Genomic DNA, 17,148 nt, shown 5'->3' on the forward strand with positions numbered 1-17,148 from the left:
GTCCCTCAGCTTTTCCTCATAAGACATTCCCTCCATGCCTGGCAACATCCTAGTAAATCTCCTCTGAACCCTTTCCACAGCTTCCACATCCTTCCTATAATGCGGTGACCAGAACTGTACGCAAAGCTCCAAGTGTGGCCACACCACAGTTTTGCCCAGCTGCAGCATGATCTCATGGTTCCGAAACTCAATCTCTCTATCAATAAAAGCTAACATACCGTATGCCTTCTTAACAACCCTATCAACCTGGGTGGCAACTTTCAAGGATCTATGTACCTGGATCCCTTTGCTCATCTACATTACCAAGCATCTTACCATTACCCCAGTACTCTGCATTCCTGTTACTCCTTCCAAAGTGAATCATCTTACACTTTTCCGCATTAAACTAAATTTGCCACGTCTCAGCACAGCTCTGCTGCTTATCTATGTCTCTCTGAAACCTACAACATCCTTCATCACTATCCACAACTCTACCGACCTTAGTGTCACCTGCCAATTTACTAACCCCTCCTTTCTATGCCGTCATCCAGGTCATTTATATAAATGACAAACAACAGATCCTTACGGTACCCCACTCGTAACTTCTCAAAATGCATCACCTCACCATTACCAGCATTAAATTCTATCTACCATTGTTTTGCTCAATTTACCAGCTGATCAATATCAGACTGTAACCCAAGACCATCCTGTTTACTATCAACAACACCAATTTTGTGTCATCTGCAAACTTACCAGTTATACCCATTCATGTACGTAACAAACAGCAAGGGTTCCATCATCAGTCAAGGATATTCAGCCTCGGATCTTCGGGTGACCATCCTCCAAGGCAGACTTTGGGATTCACACCAATGCAGTGTCACCGAGCACAGGTTGGTAGCCAAGTTCAATACCCCTGAGGATGGTCTCAACCAGGACCTTGGGTTCATGTCACACTACAGGTGACCCCAATACACTACACACACACACAGGCACACACAACCTTACACACTCACACTGACCATCTCTCATAGACATGTTGTCTCTCAGACATACACACACATCCCCACACTTGCACTGAAGTGCATATCCTCTAACAGACATGTATTCTGTCACACTTGTGTGCGCACGCACACACACTCTCTCTCTCCCACAAACATATACACCCACACTCTTTCTCACTCTCTCTCTCCCATTCATGCACACGCATACACACTCTCCCTCTCTCCCATATACGCACACACTCTATGGGATGAATTTGCATTTGCAGATACGTTATATTTTGTTCAATGCATCACATCAGTTGTATGATACTTTGATCTTTTACTAGAAATTCTGTGTCCTATGTTCCTGCCCCACTAGCTACCTGATGAAGGAACAATGCTCTGAAAGCTAGTGCTTCCAAATAAGCCTATTGGGCTATAACCTGGTGTTGTGTGATTTTTAACTCTGTCCATCCCAGTCCAACACCGGAGTCTCCACATCAATTTAATTAGTCAGACAGTATCACACTCCAATAAAGCTGTGATCAATCCATGCCTCTCTATGTATTGATTATTTCTGTCCCTCAGAATTTCCTCCAATAATTTCCCCACTACTGACATCAGAATAAATGCCCTGTAATTAACTGACCTATCTCTGCTGCCCTTCTTTAACATAGGAATAACATAGGCCTCAGGCCAAATCTATTCTCACCCATTGCAGTTGGCCCTAATTAATTTCTCCATTTCATAGCTAATTTACGAGAGCATTTGTACCAAAGTTTGCTAATCATGGCGGATACCAAGTGTACACCAGTGGACCAGGTGATGAGGCACGAATGAATCCGATTATTGCATTGATAGAAACCACACTTGGGTTCAGGACATTCATGAAGTGATAAACAATGTGCAAAGGAGATACTCACTCAACGAGGAACACCATCAGGTTGTTTACCATCTACCCCAGGGAACCGCGGGTTTGTGAAGATTTTGAGGTAATGATTTTTGGCATTGCTTATATCTAAACTAGGGCAGAGTTTGAGCTCTTTAGGTAATGAACCCCTGGCCCAGTGATGCTCATGGAATAAGTCTAAAGGTTACTTGCCTCATTCACCGGGCCTCCCTACCCTCACTCTATTACAGCACTAATCACTGGGCAGGAGGAACAGGAATAGGTCATTCAGCCCCTCCATTCTGGATCAGGACTGACCATCTCTTAAACGTCACTTTCCCGCAATATCCCTCAGTCTCGTCGGTTGGCAGAAACTGTTTGCTTTCTGTCTTGAAACTGTTCATTGCTTGAGCTTCCCTCTGTGGTACAGAATTGCGAAAGTGGAACAAATCCGGTGGGTGGGTCTGAACAAGTCTGATCCTTTCCCTCTGTGTGAAGGTTATTGTGGAGCTGAATCTCCGACATACTCCTGAAACCACGTGACTTTTCCCAAAGCACCTTGGTGCAAGTGCTGGAGAAACACGCTCAGACATTGTGCTCAAGTTCCATATGAATGGTTATCTCAGCGTTATTAGCACCTTTGTCCCAGGAGAGGTAGGGATATCAGTGTCACTGGACTCACATCCCAGACTAACGCTCTGAGTCTGACCAACACGGGAACTTAGGTGAGAATCCATTGAAATGGTGAACTTCAAATGATTTGAATTTAAAGCTAATCCAATTGCAACCTCTTAACATTAATGTTGCAAAATGAGACAAGAATTTGAAATGTTTCAAGAGGACTCAAGGAACAAACTTGGCAATTTTGACATTTGTCTTTATCTCTGTTTTAAACCTGCCACTTCTTACACTAAAACTGTGACCTCTCGCTCTAGATTACTCCACAAGAGGCAAATTTGTAAGGAGATATCAGCTATCTGTAAGAAAATAGGGTGGTTATGGTAGGGGATTTTAACTTTCCAAACGTAGACTGGGACTGTAATAGCGTTAAGGGTTTAGAGAGAGAGGAATTTCTTCAGTGTGTACAAGACAATTTTCTGATTCAGAATGTGGGTGTACCTACTCGAGAAGGTGCAAAACTTGACCTACTCTTGGGAAATAAGGCAGGGCAGGTGACTGAGGTGTCAGTGGGGGAGCACTTTGGGGCCACTGACCATAATTCTATTTGTTTTAAAATAGTGATGGAAAAGGATAGACCAGAACTAAAAGTTGAAGTTCTAAATTGGAGAAAGGCCAATTTTGACTGTATTAGGCAAAAACTTTCAAAAGCTGATTGGGGGCAGATTTTCATAGGTAAAGGGATGGCTGGAAAATGGGAAGCCTTCAGAAATGCGATAACGAGAATCCAGAGAAAGTATATTCCTGTCAGGGTGAAAGGAAAGGTTGGTAGTTGCAGGGAATGCTGGATGGCTAAAGAAATTGATGGTTTGGTTAAGAAAAAGAAGGAAGCATATGTCAGGTACACACAGGATAGATCAAGTGAATCCTTAGAAGAGTATAAAGGCAGTAGGAGTATACTTCAGAGGGAAATCAGGAGGGCAAAATGGGGACATGATACAGTTAAGGAGAATCCAAAGGGTTTTTACAAATACATTAAGAACAAAAGGGTAACTAGGGAGAGAATAGGGCCTCAAAGATCAGTAAGGCGGCGTTTGTGTGGAGCCGCAGGAGATGGGGGGAGATACTAAACAAGTATTTTGCATCAGTATTTACTGTGGAAAAGGACACGGAAGATATAGAATGTAGGGAAATAGATGGTGACATCTTGAAAAATGTCCATGTAACAGAGGAGGAAGTGATGGATGTCTTAGAACGCATAAAAGTGGTAACTTCCCAGGACCTGATCAGGTGTACACTAGAACTCTGTGCAAAGCTAGAGAAGTGATTGCTGGGCATCTTGCTGAGATATTTGTATTATCGATAGTCACAGGTGAGGTGCCAGAAGACTGGAAGTCGGCTAGCGTGGTGCCACTGTTTAAGAAGGGTGGTAAGGACAAGCCAGGGAGCTATAGACCAGTGAGCCTGACCTCGGTGGGCAAGTTGTTGGAGGGAATCCTGAGGGACAGGATGTACATGTATTTGGAAAGGCAAGGACTGATTAGGGATAGTCAACATGGCTTTGTGCGTGGGAAATCATGTCTCACAAACTTGATTGATTTTTTTGAAGAAGTAACAAAGAGGATTGATGAGGGCAGAGCAGTGGGTGTGATCTATATGAACTTCAGTAAGGCGTTCAACAAGGTTCCCTGTGGGAGACTGTTAAGACGGACCCGCGGGGGTCCCGTCTTTGCGTGTTCATACGGAAGGAGAGACTCACACTGGTAACTATGGTTAGACGCAGACAGCAGTTTATTCACAGAATCTTAACTGGTACAACGAATCTACAAGCATGCATTCGTTGGAGAAGACATTCTCCCTTCCCGTTCAAACTTGACACAATTATACTTCGCGCTGCCTGGAGTCCCCGGTCAGTTCGCCTTCCCCATTGGTTCATTCATCTGCGCGTGCTGGGGATCCGTCCTCCTATTGGCCGCATCGAAGTGCCTGTCCAGCTCCTGCTGTGCTTGACAATGGCTCAGCCATCCCCGGGAGCGGTTCCGATCCCGTATCCAATAGTTCATTGTTTCAAGGAATTACTATGCGTCTGACAGGCTAGCCATTTTCAATAGTTTCAGTTTAACTAAATTGTCAATTACACTTATCAACTTTAGACTTAAATAGAGCCATTTACCCTCAATAGTTACAGGTTCCGATAGAGCAATTCACACTTGTCTAACAGTTACAGATTCCGATCGGTTTCTTTATTAATCCCGAGTTTCGATGGGGCAATTGATACTGGCTGGTATTTACAGGCTCCAAGATTTAATTAACATTATGCATATCCCTTACAAGCTCCAGCAGTCATGCAATCGCCTGCAGCAGCTCGCTTGGCTGTTGTTAACCATTTCAGGGCTGGAACTAGAAGTGTCCGTTGCAGAACTAGTGTCACCTCCCTAGCCCTACATTAAATACCCCAGTGAAATCTCCCCAACACTTGGAAGCTATACAGATGATAAACTAATTCTGCTGAGGTTACTGCTTCCCTGAACTAAAAAACTTAGTTCTCCTGCTGGAGAAAAAAACTATTTTCTTTGGAACCTTCTATTTGAATGCGAGCATAAGAGGTACAGTTAGTAAGTTTGCAGATGACACCAAAATTGGAGGTGTAGTGGACAGCGAAGAGGGTGACCTCAGATTACAACAGGATCTGGACCAGATGGGCCGATGGGCGGAGAAGTGGCAGATGGAGTTCAATTTAGATAAATGTGAGGTGCTGCATTTTGGAAAGCAAATCTTAGCTGGACTTATACACTTAATGGTAAGGTCCAAGGGAGTGTTTCTGAACAAAAAGACCTTGGAGTGCAGGTTCATAGCTCCTTGAAAGTGGAGTGGCAGGTAGATAGGATAGTGAAGAAGGTGTTTGCTATGCTTTCCTATATTGGTCAGAGTATTGAGTGCAGGAGTTGGGAGGTCATGTTGCGGCTGTACAGGACACTGGTTAGGCCACTGTTGGAATATTGTGTGCAATTCTGGTCTCCTTCCTATTGGAAAGATATTGTGAAAGTTGAAAGGGTTCAGAAAAGATTTACAAGGATATTGCCAGGGTTGGAGAATTTGAGCTATGGGGAGAGGTTGAATAGACTGGGGCTGTTTTCCTGGAGCGTTGGAGACTGAGGGGTGACTTTGTAGAAGTTTATAAAACCATGGGCGGCACGGTGGTTCAATTCCTGCCTCAGGCGACTAACTGTGTGGAGTTTGCACGTTCTCTGCGTGGGTTTCCTCCGGGTGCTCCGGTTTCCTCCCACAGTCCAAAGATGTGCAGGTCAGGTGAATTGGCCATGCTAAATTGCCCGTAGTGTTAGGTAAGGGGTAAACGTAAGGGTATGGGTGGGTTGCGCTTCGGCGGGGCGGTGTGGACTTGTTGGGCCGAAGGGCCTGTTTCCACACTGTAAGTAATCTAATCTAATCTAATCTAATCATGAGGGGCATAGATAGGATAAATAGACAAAGTCTTTTCCCGGGCTGGGGGAGTCCAGAACTAGAGGGCATAGGTTTAGGGTGAGAGGGGAAAGATATAGAAGAGACCTAAGGGGCAACATTTTCACGCAGAGGGTGGTACATGTATGGAATGAGCTGCCGGAGGAAGTGGTGGAGGCTGGTACAATTACAGCATTTAAAAGGCTGGATGGGTATATGAAGAGGAAAGGTTTGGAGGGATATGGGCCAAGTGCTGGCAAATGGGGACGAGATTAAGTTTGGATATCTGGTCAGCATGAGCGAGTTGGACCGGAGGGTCTGTTTCCATGCTGTACATATCTATAACTTTATGTTGACCTGTTGAGATTTTCCAGCAGCGTATGTGTCTGTTTTCGAATTTTATAAGTTTCTTTGAGAATCTCCCCGCATTTCTCCACCTCCAGTGAAGACAATCCTAACTGATTGACTCTCTCTCTGAAGAAGGGCTTATGCCCGAAACGCCGATTCTCCTGCCCCTTTGATGCTGCCTGACCTGCTGCGCTTTTCCAGCAACACATTTTCAGCTCTGATCTCCAGCATCTGCAGTCCTCACTTTCTCTCTTCATAAGTCAGCCCTGCTATCTGCAGGGATCAGTCTGTGTTGCACTCCCTCCATCACCAGAGCATCCCTTCTCAGATAAGGAGACCAAAACTGTCCACATTACTCCAGCTATTGTCTCAGCAAGGCCCCTACACAATTGCAGCAAGACATCCCTGCTCCTTTACTCCAATCCTCTCTCTATGAAGGTCAGCATCCCATTTCCCTTTCTCACTGCCTGCTGCATTGGCAATGCCTAGTTTCGGTGACTGGTGTACAAAGGCACCCAAGTGTAACTATCCTTTCCCAATCTATCGCTAGCCAGAAAATAATCTGCCTTCCTCTTTTTGCTACTCATTGTAGTTTAGAAGATTGAGAGGAAATGTTATTGAAAGGTACAATGAATATACAGCATGGAAAAGCAATACCTGATGATACATTTGTCATTTGCAAATCTATTCCATGGAGACTCTGAGATAATCTCTTGGTGCTGCCGCTTGCAAACAGTATAGAAGCAGCTTAATTACCCAGCTGGGGAGCTCCTGCAGTATTAAAGGTTCTCTCTTGAATCAGCAACTTACCACTGTCCATGAACCTGTCACAGCCAGACGTTGTGATTTTTTTAAAAGTATGTATGAAACATTTATCGACCTAGTCTATGCTTTTTATTACCCTCTCTTGGCTGCTGTTGGAGTTCCTGGTGAGTGTACGGCAGAATTTACCAAATAATTGAATCTGGGGTGAGCTGCATTGCCTGCATGGTAGACAAACTAAAATCCCAATTTAGTTTGGGATTATAGTTGACATGGACTGGTTGGATCAAAGGGTATGTTTCTGTGCTGGATGACTCTACAACTCGGCACATCAGATACAGGTAGGATGTTTTTGAGAACCAGAGAATTTAAGATGAGGGGTGAGGATATGTGGGAAACCATCGAGGAACTGAAGTAAGGAGCAATGTCTTCAATGAGAGAGTGAGTTGACCTACAGAAGATAGGCTGCGGTGGTTTAAGAAGGCAGTTCACCACCACCTTCGCAAGGGGCAACTAGGGACGGGAAATAAACGCTGGACCCAGCCAGCGAGACCCACACCCCACAAATTAACTTTTTTGTAAAAATCGAAGATGACAAAACAGATAAAGAAAGCATTGAATTAAATAAATGGATCCCGGAGTTTAAAATAGAGACACAAAGTGAACAAGTGAAGCCTTTATAGAATATTGGCTCCTTCCTTACTGTACCCAATTTCAGCAACAGGTTTTATGAAAGATGTAGAGGTACGAGGTAGGAGATGAAGGCGCTGTGGGAGGGATTGAGGGATGTACTAGGACATTCCAGCTTGAACAACTTCGTTGTATGGAGAGGCTAGGAAGGTTGGGTAATGCAAAACCTGGAAGAATTGCAAGGAGGCCAGTGTGGAATTCCAGAAGGTCATTGAGAAGTTGTCCGAGTGGGTGGGCTGATGAAGTTTGATGAAAGCATTCAAAGCCATAAGCTGCACAGACAGAATAGATGGGGGGAGGCTGTACTTATTGGGAGCAGGGATGGGCACTAAAGGAGACCAATATAATTGAATAGTGAAACGTTGACAATGATTTGTGCAGAATAAAAGGGTGCCACGGTGGCTCAGTGGTTAGCACAGCTGCCTTACAGCATCAGAGATCTGGGTTCAATTCCAGCCTCGAGCAACTGTGTGGAGTTTTCATGCTCTCCCCATGTCTGCGTGGGTTTGCTCTGGGTGTTCCGGTTTCCTCCCACAGTCCAGAGATGGACAGGTTAGGGTGGGTTTGCCATGCTAAATTGGCCACATTGTTCCAGGAACTTGCAGGCTCGGTGGGTTAGCCTTTGGAGGTGCAGGGTTATAGGTTGGAGGAAAGTGGTTCTTGGTGGGCTGCTCCTCGGAGGGGTAGTGTGGAATCAATAGATTGAATGGCTACTGCCACACACTGTAAAGATTCTATGGCTCCTTAAAATGTCTCCTTTCGCATGAGGAAGAGGATGACAATGTGCCTCATAAAGACATGAAGCCACTGCACCAGCCATTGGATAGGATAGTAAGTAAAGATTAGACGTCCTGTCAGAACAGGATAAAAGGCAGAGCAGTTGGCCCTCGGTTTCCTCCCCTCCTCTCTGAGCATTTGTCCTGGTGCTCATTTGCCATTCAAATGTCATGGATGGAGCTTGACCGAGATTAGATGTATGGGATCACATGTACAATCAGCGATTGGCACTTTCAAACAATGGAATCCCCAGGTAAAAAGAATATAAAAATCACAAGTTTTGTGACAGCTCGGAGAGATTCCGTTTTTTTCCCAGGAGGAAGAACGAGTCTCCCCGGCATGCGCATCTAAAGAAAAAAGAACAATAGATGTAGTTTTCCGGGAAATGGGAGAGGGAGAGCTGTTTTTGCACAGAGCTATCAAGGGCCTGGATGTCTCCCATTGGTATTGCGAACATTTCACGATTCAGGATTCAATGTGAGGATGGCTGGAGATCCTGTCCGTGTGATGTTGGTTGAGAGATAAAATGTTGGCGGTAACGCCATACACAGCTCTCCTTCCTCCTCTTCAAAGTGACATGAGACCATTCCAAAGGTGAAGCTTAAAATTCATGCCACGTTACTTCTTGACATCAGTCCCTTTGTGTGTCAGAGCTTTTCCCAACTAAATTCCTGAAATATCTAGCTCTGGTTAAAAATTGCAAAATCCCTCTACTAACAGCAACAGTAGCTCCCTGTCTAGCCTGTCAGTTCCCAATAATACCTTGGCAACTTGCAGTGATGTGTGCACCTCTTGTATCACTGGGGTTTATTGTCCATTCATTGTTCTTGAGTCTATGGCAGACCTTCATCTGAAATATCATACAAATTCAAATCTTACTGGATTATTTTGGAGAGCAACAAAGGATCAAGCATGATTTGATGAGTCTGCAGAAACATTTACAATTAACTAGAATCAAAGTTGAAAAGTGTGATGCTGGAAAAGATGCAGCAGCTCAGGCAGCATCCGAGGAGCAGGAGAGTCAACATTTCAGGCATAGGCCCCTCATCAGGAATCAACTTGAGTAATGGGCTGGGCGTAGTGTACTGGTTGCGGCAATGGGATGAGTAATTAGGTTAATATTCGGAGCATAAGATTTCAAATACCACCCTGACCATTGGTGATATTTCAGTTCAATAAAACTGGTAACCATGGCCAATTTTTGCAAAGACCAATCTGGGTCCATAACACTCTTTGGGGAAGGAAATCTACTGCTTTCATCTGGTCTGGCCTATATGTGACCCTAGTCTGCACCAAATATGTGGTTGACTCTTAACTGACCCCTGGCAGTAAATGCTGGCCGGGCCAGTGACGCCCATATCCTGTGAAGGAATAAAGTAAAAACTTGGTCCATCACTTTCCCCATGGGACATTAGTGAACCAAATTAGCTTTATGGTAAGCCAACACTTTCCTGGTCACTATTACTGACATGAGCTCGCATTTCCACATTTTGTCATTTAATGTACTTTGTTATTGCCAGATTTTTAAAAAAAGCAGTAGAGCTCATATCAGTGACTGTCTGATACACTTTTGCTGCATTCAATTTGTCATCATCCAAATAATACAATTCCAAGTGTTTGGTGAGATCATCCAGTGCTTGTTTTCCAGCTCAATACAAAAATGTCTACTACCAGGAATAATCATAGAAACATTTTCTCACTTAGTTTCTCACCTATAGTTGGGTTTTTCCTTTAAAGTGGACCAAATCCAGTCCCTAACATTCAAATGTATTCATGGGTGAGGGCTGCTGACAATGTGACTTTCCTGAACACAATCCTACAAATCATTTGGCTTTGGATTGAATTAAGCAGCATAAAAGCAGGAGACTAGAGAGAAAATCGAGTAGAAGAGGATCTACTGAAAGTGCAATGTGCTATGGACCTGCTGTAGCTGACAGTTTGGTAACTTACATTTTATTTCACCTTGCAGTAAACTTGGTGGCGATATGGATACTACCTCAGGGAAAGTGCGGTCTTTCAAAATGTATCACGCTCTACTTGGTGGCCATGGCAGCTGCAGATCTACTGGTGGTGATTACAGAGGTGATTCTGAATCGCACTCTTTCCTTTTACTTCCCAGACTCTTCACTGGAAATCACTCCTGTGTGCAGCTGCATTATTGTCTTAATCTGTACAGCGAGGGACACATCGGTTTGGCTAACCGTCGCTTTCACTCTCGATCGGTTCATAGCCATTTGTCACCAGAAACTGAAAGCAAGGTATTGCACTGCAAAGACAGCAACTTCAGTGATTGCAGTGCTGTGTCTACTGTTCTGTCTGAAGAATATCCCCTGGATTTTTAGTTTTGAACCTGCCTACATCATTGACAATGTACCATGGCAGTGCCAATCAAAACCCATCTTTTACATATTGCCCGTGTGGATTGCATATGACTGGGTACATCGGCTGCTAACCCCTGTGCTGCCTTTTATCTCTATTTTGCTTTTTAACGTTCTGACAGTCAGACACATTTTACAGGCCAACAGAGTACGGAAAGGATTGTTGTCCAAGCAAGGAGGAGATCAGGTGGATCCAGAAACAGAGAACCGAAGGAAATCCGTGATTTTACTCTTTGCCATATCGGGCAGCTTCATCGCTCTGTGGATGCCCTATGTCATTAATTTCTTGTATTACCGAGTTACAAGCACTTATTATTACACAGGTCCAACTGACCCTGGTTATATTCTGCAGCAGATAGGTTATCTGTTTCAACTGTCCAGTTCTTGTACAAACACGTGCATTTATGTTGTAACTCAGGTGAAATTCAGAGAGGAGGTGAAAAAGATTGTCAGCACTCCATTTATGCCAATTCTGAAATTGCTTGAATAAAGATGAGGAAGCAAGTTATTGAGTGGTACGGAAATTGTGCATTCTTGAAAAAGATTACATTTTGATCACATGTTCATCAGGACAATTTGCAAGAGAGCCAATTCAGGAGAGAATTGACGTGATTGAAATTGGACTTGCCTCTTGAATTGGTGTTCCTGCGAATCACCCTGATGTGTACAATGTGAAAAAAAGTCTTTGACAAATTGTGTTTTTTAAAGTATTACTGAAGAGTAAAGTAACTTGTGAGAATTAACTTGTTTATAAATCTAGATAACTGGAACTGCAAATAATCTGGCAATTGTTCAAGATCAGACCTTGTTGGAAAACAGTATTCTGTAAATTTCTGCACTACACATTGATTCACTATTTCCATGGCAACAGGTCTAATCTCAGCTGCATTCTGCAACACGATCTTTGCAACTAAACTCAAACTGTCCACAATAAATCAGCTGAGGTCTGACAAGTGTTGTGCACAAGTTAAAACATCATCTCCCTCCTCTTGTACTCTATGCCTCTATTAATAAAGCCATGGACAGTGTATGTTTTGTTAACTGCTCTCTCCTGCCATTATCAATGATCTGTGTACATATACACACAGGTCCCTCTGCTCCTATACCCCATTTAGAATCATACCCCCTGTTTGATATTGTCTTTCAGTGTTCTTCCAACCAATCCCCACACTTCTCTGCTTTGGACCTCAGCTATCACCCATCCATCCATCAACTTATCAACGTCCTTTTGAAGTTTCACACTGTCTCCTTCACAGTTTGCAATTCTTCCAAGTGTTGCTCCATCTGCCAACTTTGAAACTGGCCTCAGCACACCAAGATTCAGCTCAATAATACACATCAGCAAGAGGTTTTACAGGTAAGGCCGATGAACTCAGGGCATGTTGGAGAACATGGGATTGGGACATCATAGCTATTACTTGGCTGAGGGATGGACAGGACTGGCAGCTCAAGGTTTCGGATTTCAGATGCTATGAAAAGGATAGAAATGGAGGCAAAAGATAAGGTGGCATGGTGTTTTTCATTAAGAAAGACATTACTGCTGTAACTAGGGAAGATATTTCTAAAAACCATACAATGAAAATATATGGATTGAAGTTAGAAATATGAAAGGAAATATGGGATTACATTTTAGTACCCCCTAATAGTGAGAGGGAAATTGTGGAACAAATATGGAGAGAGATCTCAGGTATATAAAAGAATAATGTTGAAATAGCAGGTGATTTTAATTTTCCAAACATTAACTGGGGCGACCATAGAATTAAAGGTTTGAATGGTGAAGAATTTGTTACATGTGTTCAAGGATATTTTATTTGTCAATATGTAAATGTTCCCATCAGAGAAAGGCCAAAATCTGACTTTCACTTGGGTAACAAGGCAGAGCAAGTGACTGAAGTGATAGTAAGGGAACACTTAGTGATCATAACTCTATTAGTTTTAACACTTTTTGGAAAAGGATAAGACTTCCATAAAAATTCAAGTTTTTAATTGGAGTAAGGTAAATTATAATGGTGTGAGGCAAACACTTTCAAAATTTGATTGGGGTAGACTGTGCGCAGGTAAATGGCCATTTGAAAAGTGGGAGGCTTTCAAAAATGTGCTGACCTTTGTTCAGAGTTTCTGTTCGAGTGAAAGGTAAGGCTGGTAGGATTATTGAACAATGGATAAATTACAATATCGGGGTTCTCATCAAGTATAAAAAAATAAAGGATCATATATCAGATACAGGCAATTGGGTTCAAATGAATCCTTTCAATAGTATAAAAACATAGGGTCATTCTGAAGAGGGAGATCAGGAAGGCAAAGAGGGGATATGAGATGGCCTTGGCAGATGAGCTTAAGGATAATCCAAAGAGATTCTACATGTACATTAAAAGCAAGAGAGCAACGAGAGAGAGAGTTAAGTCCCTTAAAGATCAACGACATTGTCTTTCTGTTGAATCTCAGGAGATGAGAGAGATAGTAAATGAATATTTTGAGTCAGTTTTTACTGTGGGGAAAGAAATGGAGGCTAGATAACTGCTGAGCGAAATAAATATTGATAATTTGGAAACAGTTCACATTACAGATAAAGAAGCTCTGAAGCTGTTAGGAAATACAAAGGTCGATAAATCTCCAGGACCTGATCAAGGGCATCCCAGGACGTTGTGGGAATTTAGGGAGGAAATTGCAGGGCTCCTTGCAGAAATATTTGTATCGTCTCTAACCACAGGTGAGGGGCCAGAAGACAGGGGGGTGACTAATGTTGCACCTTTGATGTAAGGAGAAGTCTGGGAACTATAGACCTGTGAATCTGACTTTGGTGGGTAAGCAATTGAAAGATCATATTTATATGCATTTGGAGAGATGAGGAATGATTAGGGACAGTCCACATGACTTTGTATCTCACAAATTGATTGGGGTTTTTGAGAAAGTAACCAAGAAGATTGATGAGGTCAGAGTGGTGAATGTTGTTTACTTGGACATCATGAAAGCCTTTGACAAGGTTCTGCATGGTAGACTAATTAATAAAGTTAGACCATGTGGGATTCAGGGCGAGCTTGCCAATTGGATACAACATTGGCTATGTGGTGAGAGACAGAGGCTGGTGGTGGAGGGTTGTTCTTCCATCTGGAAGCCTGTGACCAGCGATGTTCTACAGGGATTGGTGCTGGGTCCACTTTGGTTTGTCATTTATATAAATGATTTGGATTAGAATATAGGAGGCAAGGTTAGTAAGTTTGTGGACAACACCAAAATTTGTGGTATAGTGGACAGTGACAAAGGTTATCTAATATTACCAAGAGATCTTGATCAATTGGCTTAATGGGCTAAGGAGTAGCAGATGGAGTTTAATTTTGATAAATGTGAGGTATGGTATTTTAGCAAGGCAAACAATCACAGGAATCATACAATTAATAGTTCAACCCTGGGTAATGCTAACAAACAGAGAGCCTTCGGGGCTCAGGTATATAATTCTTTGAAGTTTGCATCACAAGTAGACAGGGTGGTTAAGGAGATGTTTAGCACTCTTGCCTTCATTGCTCAGACCTTTAAGTATAGGAGTTTAGAATCATATTGAGATTGGACAGGATGTTGGTTAGGCCTCATCTGGAGTACTGTGCACAGTTCTGATTGCCCTGTACTGGGAAAGTTATAATTAAACTGGAAAGGGTTCAGAAAAGAATTATTAGGATGTTGCCGGGAACAGCGGGTTCAAGATTTAAAAATAGATTGGGAATGTGGGAAGCTGAGGAGTGACCTTATTGAGGTTTACAAAATCATCAAGTGTATAGATAAGATGAATTCGAGCTTTTTTCCCCAATGGATGGGGGAGCTCAAAACCAGGACGTAGATTTTTAAGGTGAGAGGAAAACGTTTTAAAAATGACATGAGGGGAAACTTTTTTACACAGACAGTGGCTTATGTGTGGAACGACCTGCCAGAGAAAGTGATGGATGCAGGTACAGTCACAACATTTAAAAGACATTCAGATAACTTCATGTGTAGGAAAAGTTTGGAGGGATATTGGCCAAGTGTAGGCAGGTGGGACTAGTTTAGTTTGCGAACATGGTTGGCATGGACTAGTTGGGCTGAAATGTCTGTTTCTGTCTGTTTGACTCTCTGACTCTAGACACCTCTTCAGAAATTCTTCAGGGGAGTGTCCTAGGCCCAAACATCTCCAGGTGCTTCATCAATGATCTTCCATCCGTCATAATTACAATTAGTTTTATTGTCACAAGATTGCGGGATGACTTTACAGAGGCTTATAAAATCATGAGGGGCATCGATAGGGTAAATTGACCAGGCCTTTTCCCAGGAGTGAGTGAGTCCAAAACTAAAGAGCATGGGTTTAAGGTGAGGGGGGCAAGATTTAAAAGGGACTTAAGGGGCAACTTTTTCACATCGACGGTGGTGTGTGTGTGTGTGGAACAAGCTGCCGGAGGAATTGGTGAATTGGTACAATTACAACATTTAAAAGGAATCTGGATGGGTATAAGAGTAGGAAGGGTTTAGAGGGATCCAGACCAAGTACTGGCAAATGGGACTAGAATTATCTAGAATACATGGTCATGGATGAGTTGGATGCCAGTGTCTGCATCTAACTCAGAGACTGAGAGATTTTTGGAGGGTTCAACTCACACCAAAAAACCGAACACTGGGAATTTCCATTGGGACAATTCCCAAGCAGTCAGGGCACTGGGACTTCTGAGATATCCCGTCACACCTTTTAAAAATAACGCCAGTCTCTGAATATCCTCAGGCTGAAAGACATTGCTCATGTTTTAGTCACCACTTTAAACTCTGTTGTAAGTTTTATGTTCAAACTTAAATACAAAGCCCAGTATCTATTTGTTCATCTGTGACTTTAACTATTCAGACAACAGGAGACAGTCTAATATGATAACTCATGAAATTTTGCTGCAATTATAATGTAGTACTGAACAAAGCAGGGCAGTGACATTATGTGTGTCGCGTTGAAAATTGGTATCCTTTATAAAACTGAACCTCTTTCAATATTAGCGGGGTTTAGTTTCGGAGCCATGAGGTCATGCTGCAGCTTGAGTAGCACTTGGTGTCTTGCGTGCAGTTCTGGTCACCAGGAAGGATGTGGAGGTTTTGAAAAGGGTTCAGAGGAGTTTTACCAGGATGTTGCCTGGTATGGAGGGAAGGTCTTACGAAGAAAGGCTGAGGGACTTGAGGCTGTTTTCATTAGAGAGAAGGTTGAGAGGTGACTTAATTGAGACATACAAGATAATCAGAGGGTTAGAAAGGGTGGACAATGAGAGCCTTTTTGCTCAGTTGGCGATGGCTAGCATGAGGGGGCATAGCTTTAAATTGAGGGGCGATAGATATAGGACAGATGTCAGAGGTAGATTCTTTACTCAGAGAGTAGTAGGGGTGTGGAACGGCCTGCCTGAAACAGTAGTAGACTCGTGAACTTTAAGGGCATTTAAATGGTCATTGGATAAACATATGTATGATACTGGAATAGTGGAGGTTAGATGGGCTTCAGATTACTGTCACCAGTTGGCTCAACATCGAGGCCTGAAGCGCCTGTACTGCACTGTAATGATCGGTGTTCAAACATTTCATATGTATATTTCACCTGTGCATCATTAGTAACTGGGCCCTGCCCGCTATATGTGGTTACAAAAGCAGGTCAGAGGCTATGAATACTGTAGTGAGTAATTCACATCCTGACTTCACCAAAGCCTGTTCACCATCTAAAAGGGACAGGTCAGGAGTGTGAGGCAGCGTTTCTCACTTGCCTGCAAGCCGGCAGCTCATCAGCAGCAGTCAAGAAGCTTGGCACCATCCAGAACAAAATATCCCACTTAATTTGAAGCACATCCACAAATATTCGCTCGCTCCAAGTCAGACGTTCAGAAGTGCCACCTACAAGATGCAAGATTTCACCAAAGACCCATAGAAATCACTCTCTAAACTCACAATCACTACCACCTCGAATGATAAGAGCAACCTGCTCATGGGAATGCCATGTAGAGAAACACTACTCACCATCCAGAGTTGGGAATATATCTCCATTGCTGCACTGTTGCTGAGTCTGCAAACCCCTGGACAGTATGGGCAATTTAGACCATAAAATCTAAGACATCGGAGCAGAAATTAGGCCATTCAGCCCATTGAGTCTGCTCTGCCTTTCAATCCTGGCTGATACGTTTCTCAGCCCCATTCTCCCAATTTCTCACCATTCCCTATCAGGAGGATGTTGTGAAACTTGAACTTAGAGGATTTGAGCTACAAGGAGACGTTGAATTGGCGTCGG

The 17,148-nt window shown here is 43.1% G+C and overlaps 1 protein-coding gene across 1 annotated transcript; it reads left to right on the forward strand.

Moving 5' to 3' along the window:
* Positions 1-10,548: 10,548 nt before the first annotated feature.
* LOC122544388 (probable G-protein coupled receptor 139) lies at positions 10,549-11,370 on the forward strand. The gene has a single exon (XM_043683633.1). It carries the CDS (start codon positions 10,549-10,551, stop codon positions 11,368-11,370), a length of 822 nt encoding a protein of 273 aa, XP_043539568.1.
* Positions 11,371-17,148: the final 5,778 nt, after the last annotated feature.

Source organism: Chiloscyllium plagiosum, chromosome 48, assembly GCF_004010195.1.
Source record: "Chiloscyllium plagiosum isolate BGI_BamShark_2017 chromosome 48, ASM401019v2, whole genome shotgun sequence".
In the NCBI taxonomy this organism is placed as follows: Eukaryota; Metazoa; Chordata; class Chondrichthyes; order Orectolobiformes; family Hemiscylliidae; genus Chiloscyllium; species Chiloscyllium plagiosum.

What these genes read in the sequence shown, in the direction of transcription:
- LOC122544388 (XM_043683633.1), top strand. Translation starts at nt 10,549, where the DNA reads ATGGCAGCTGCAGATCTACTGGTGGTGATTACAGAGGTGATTCTGAAT.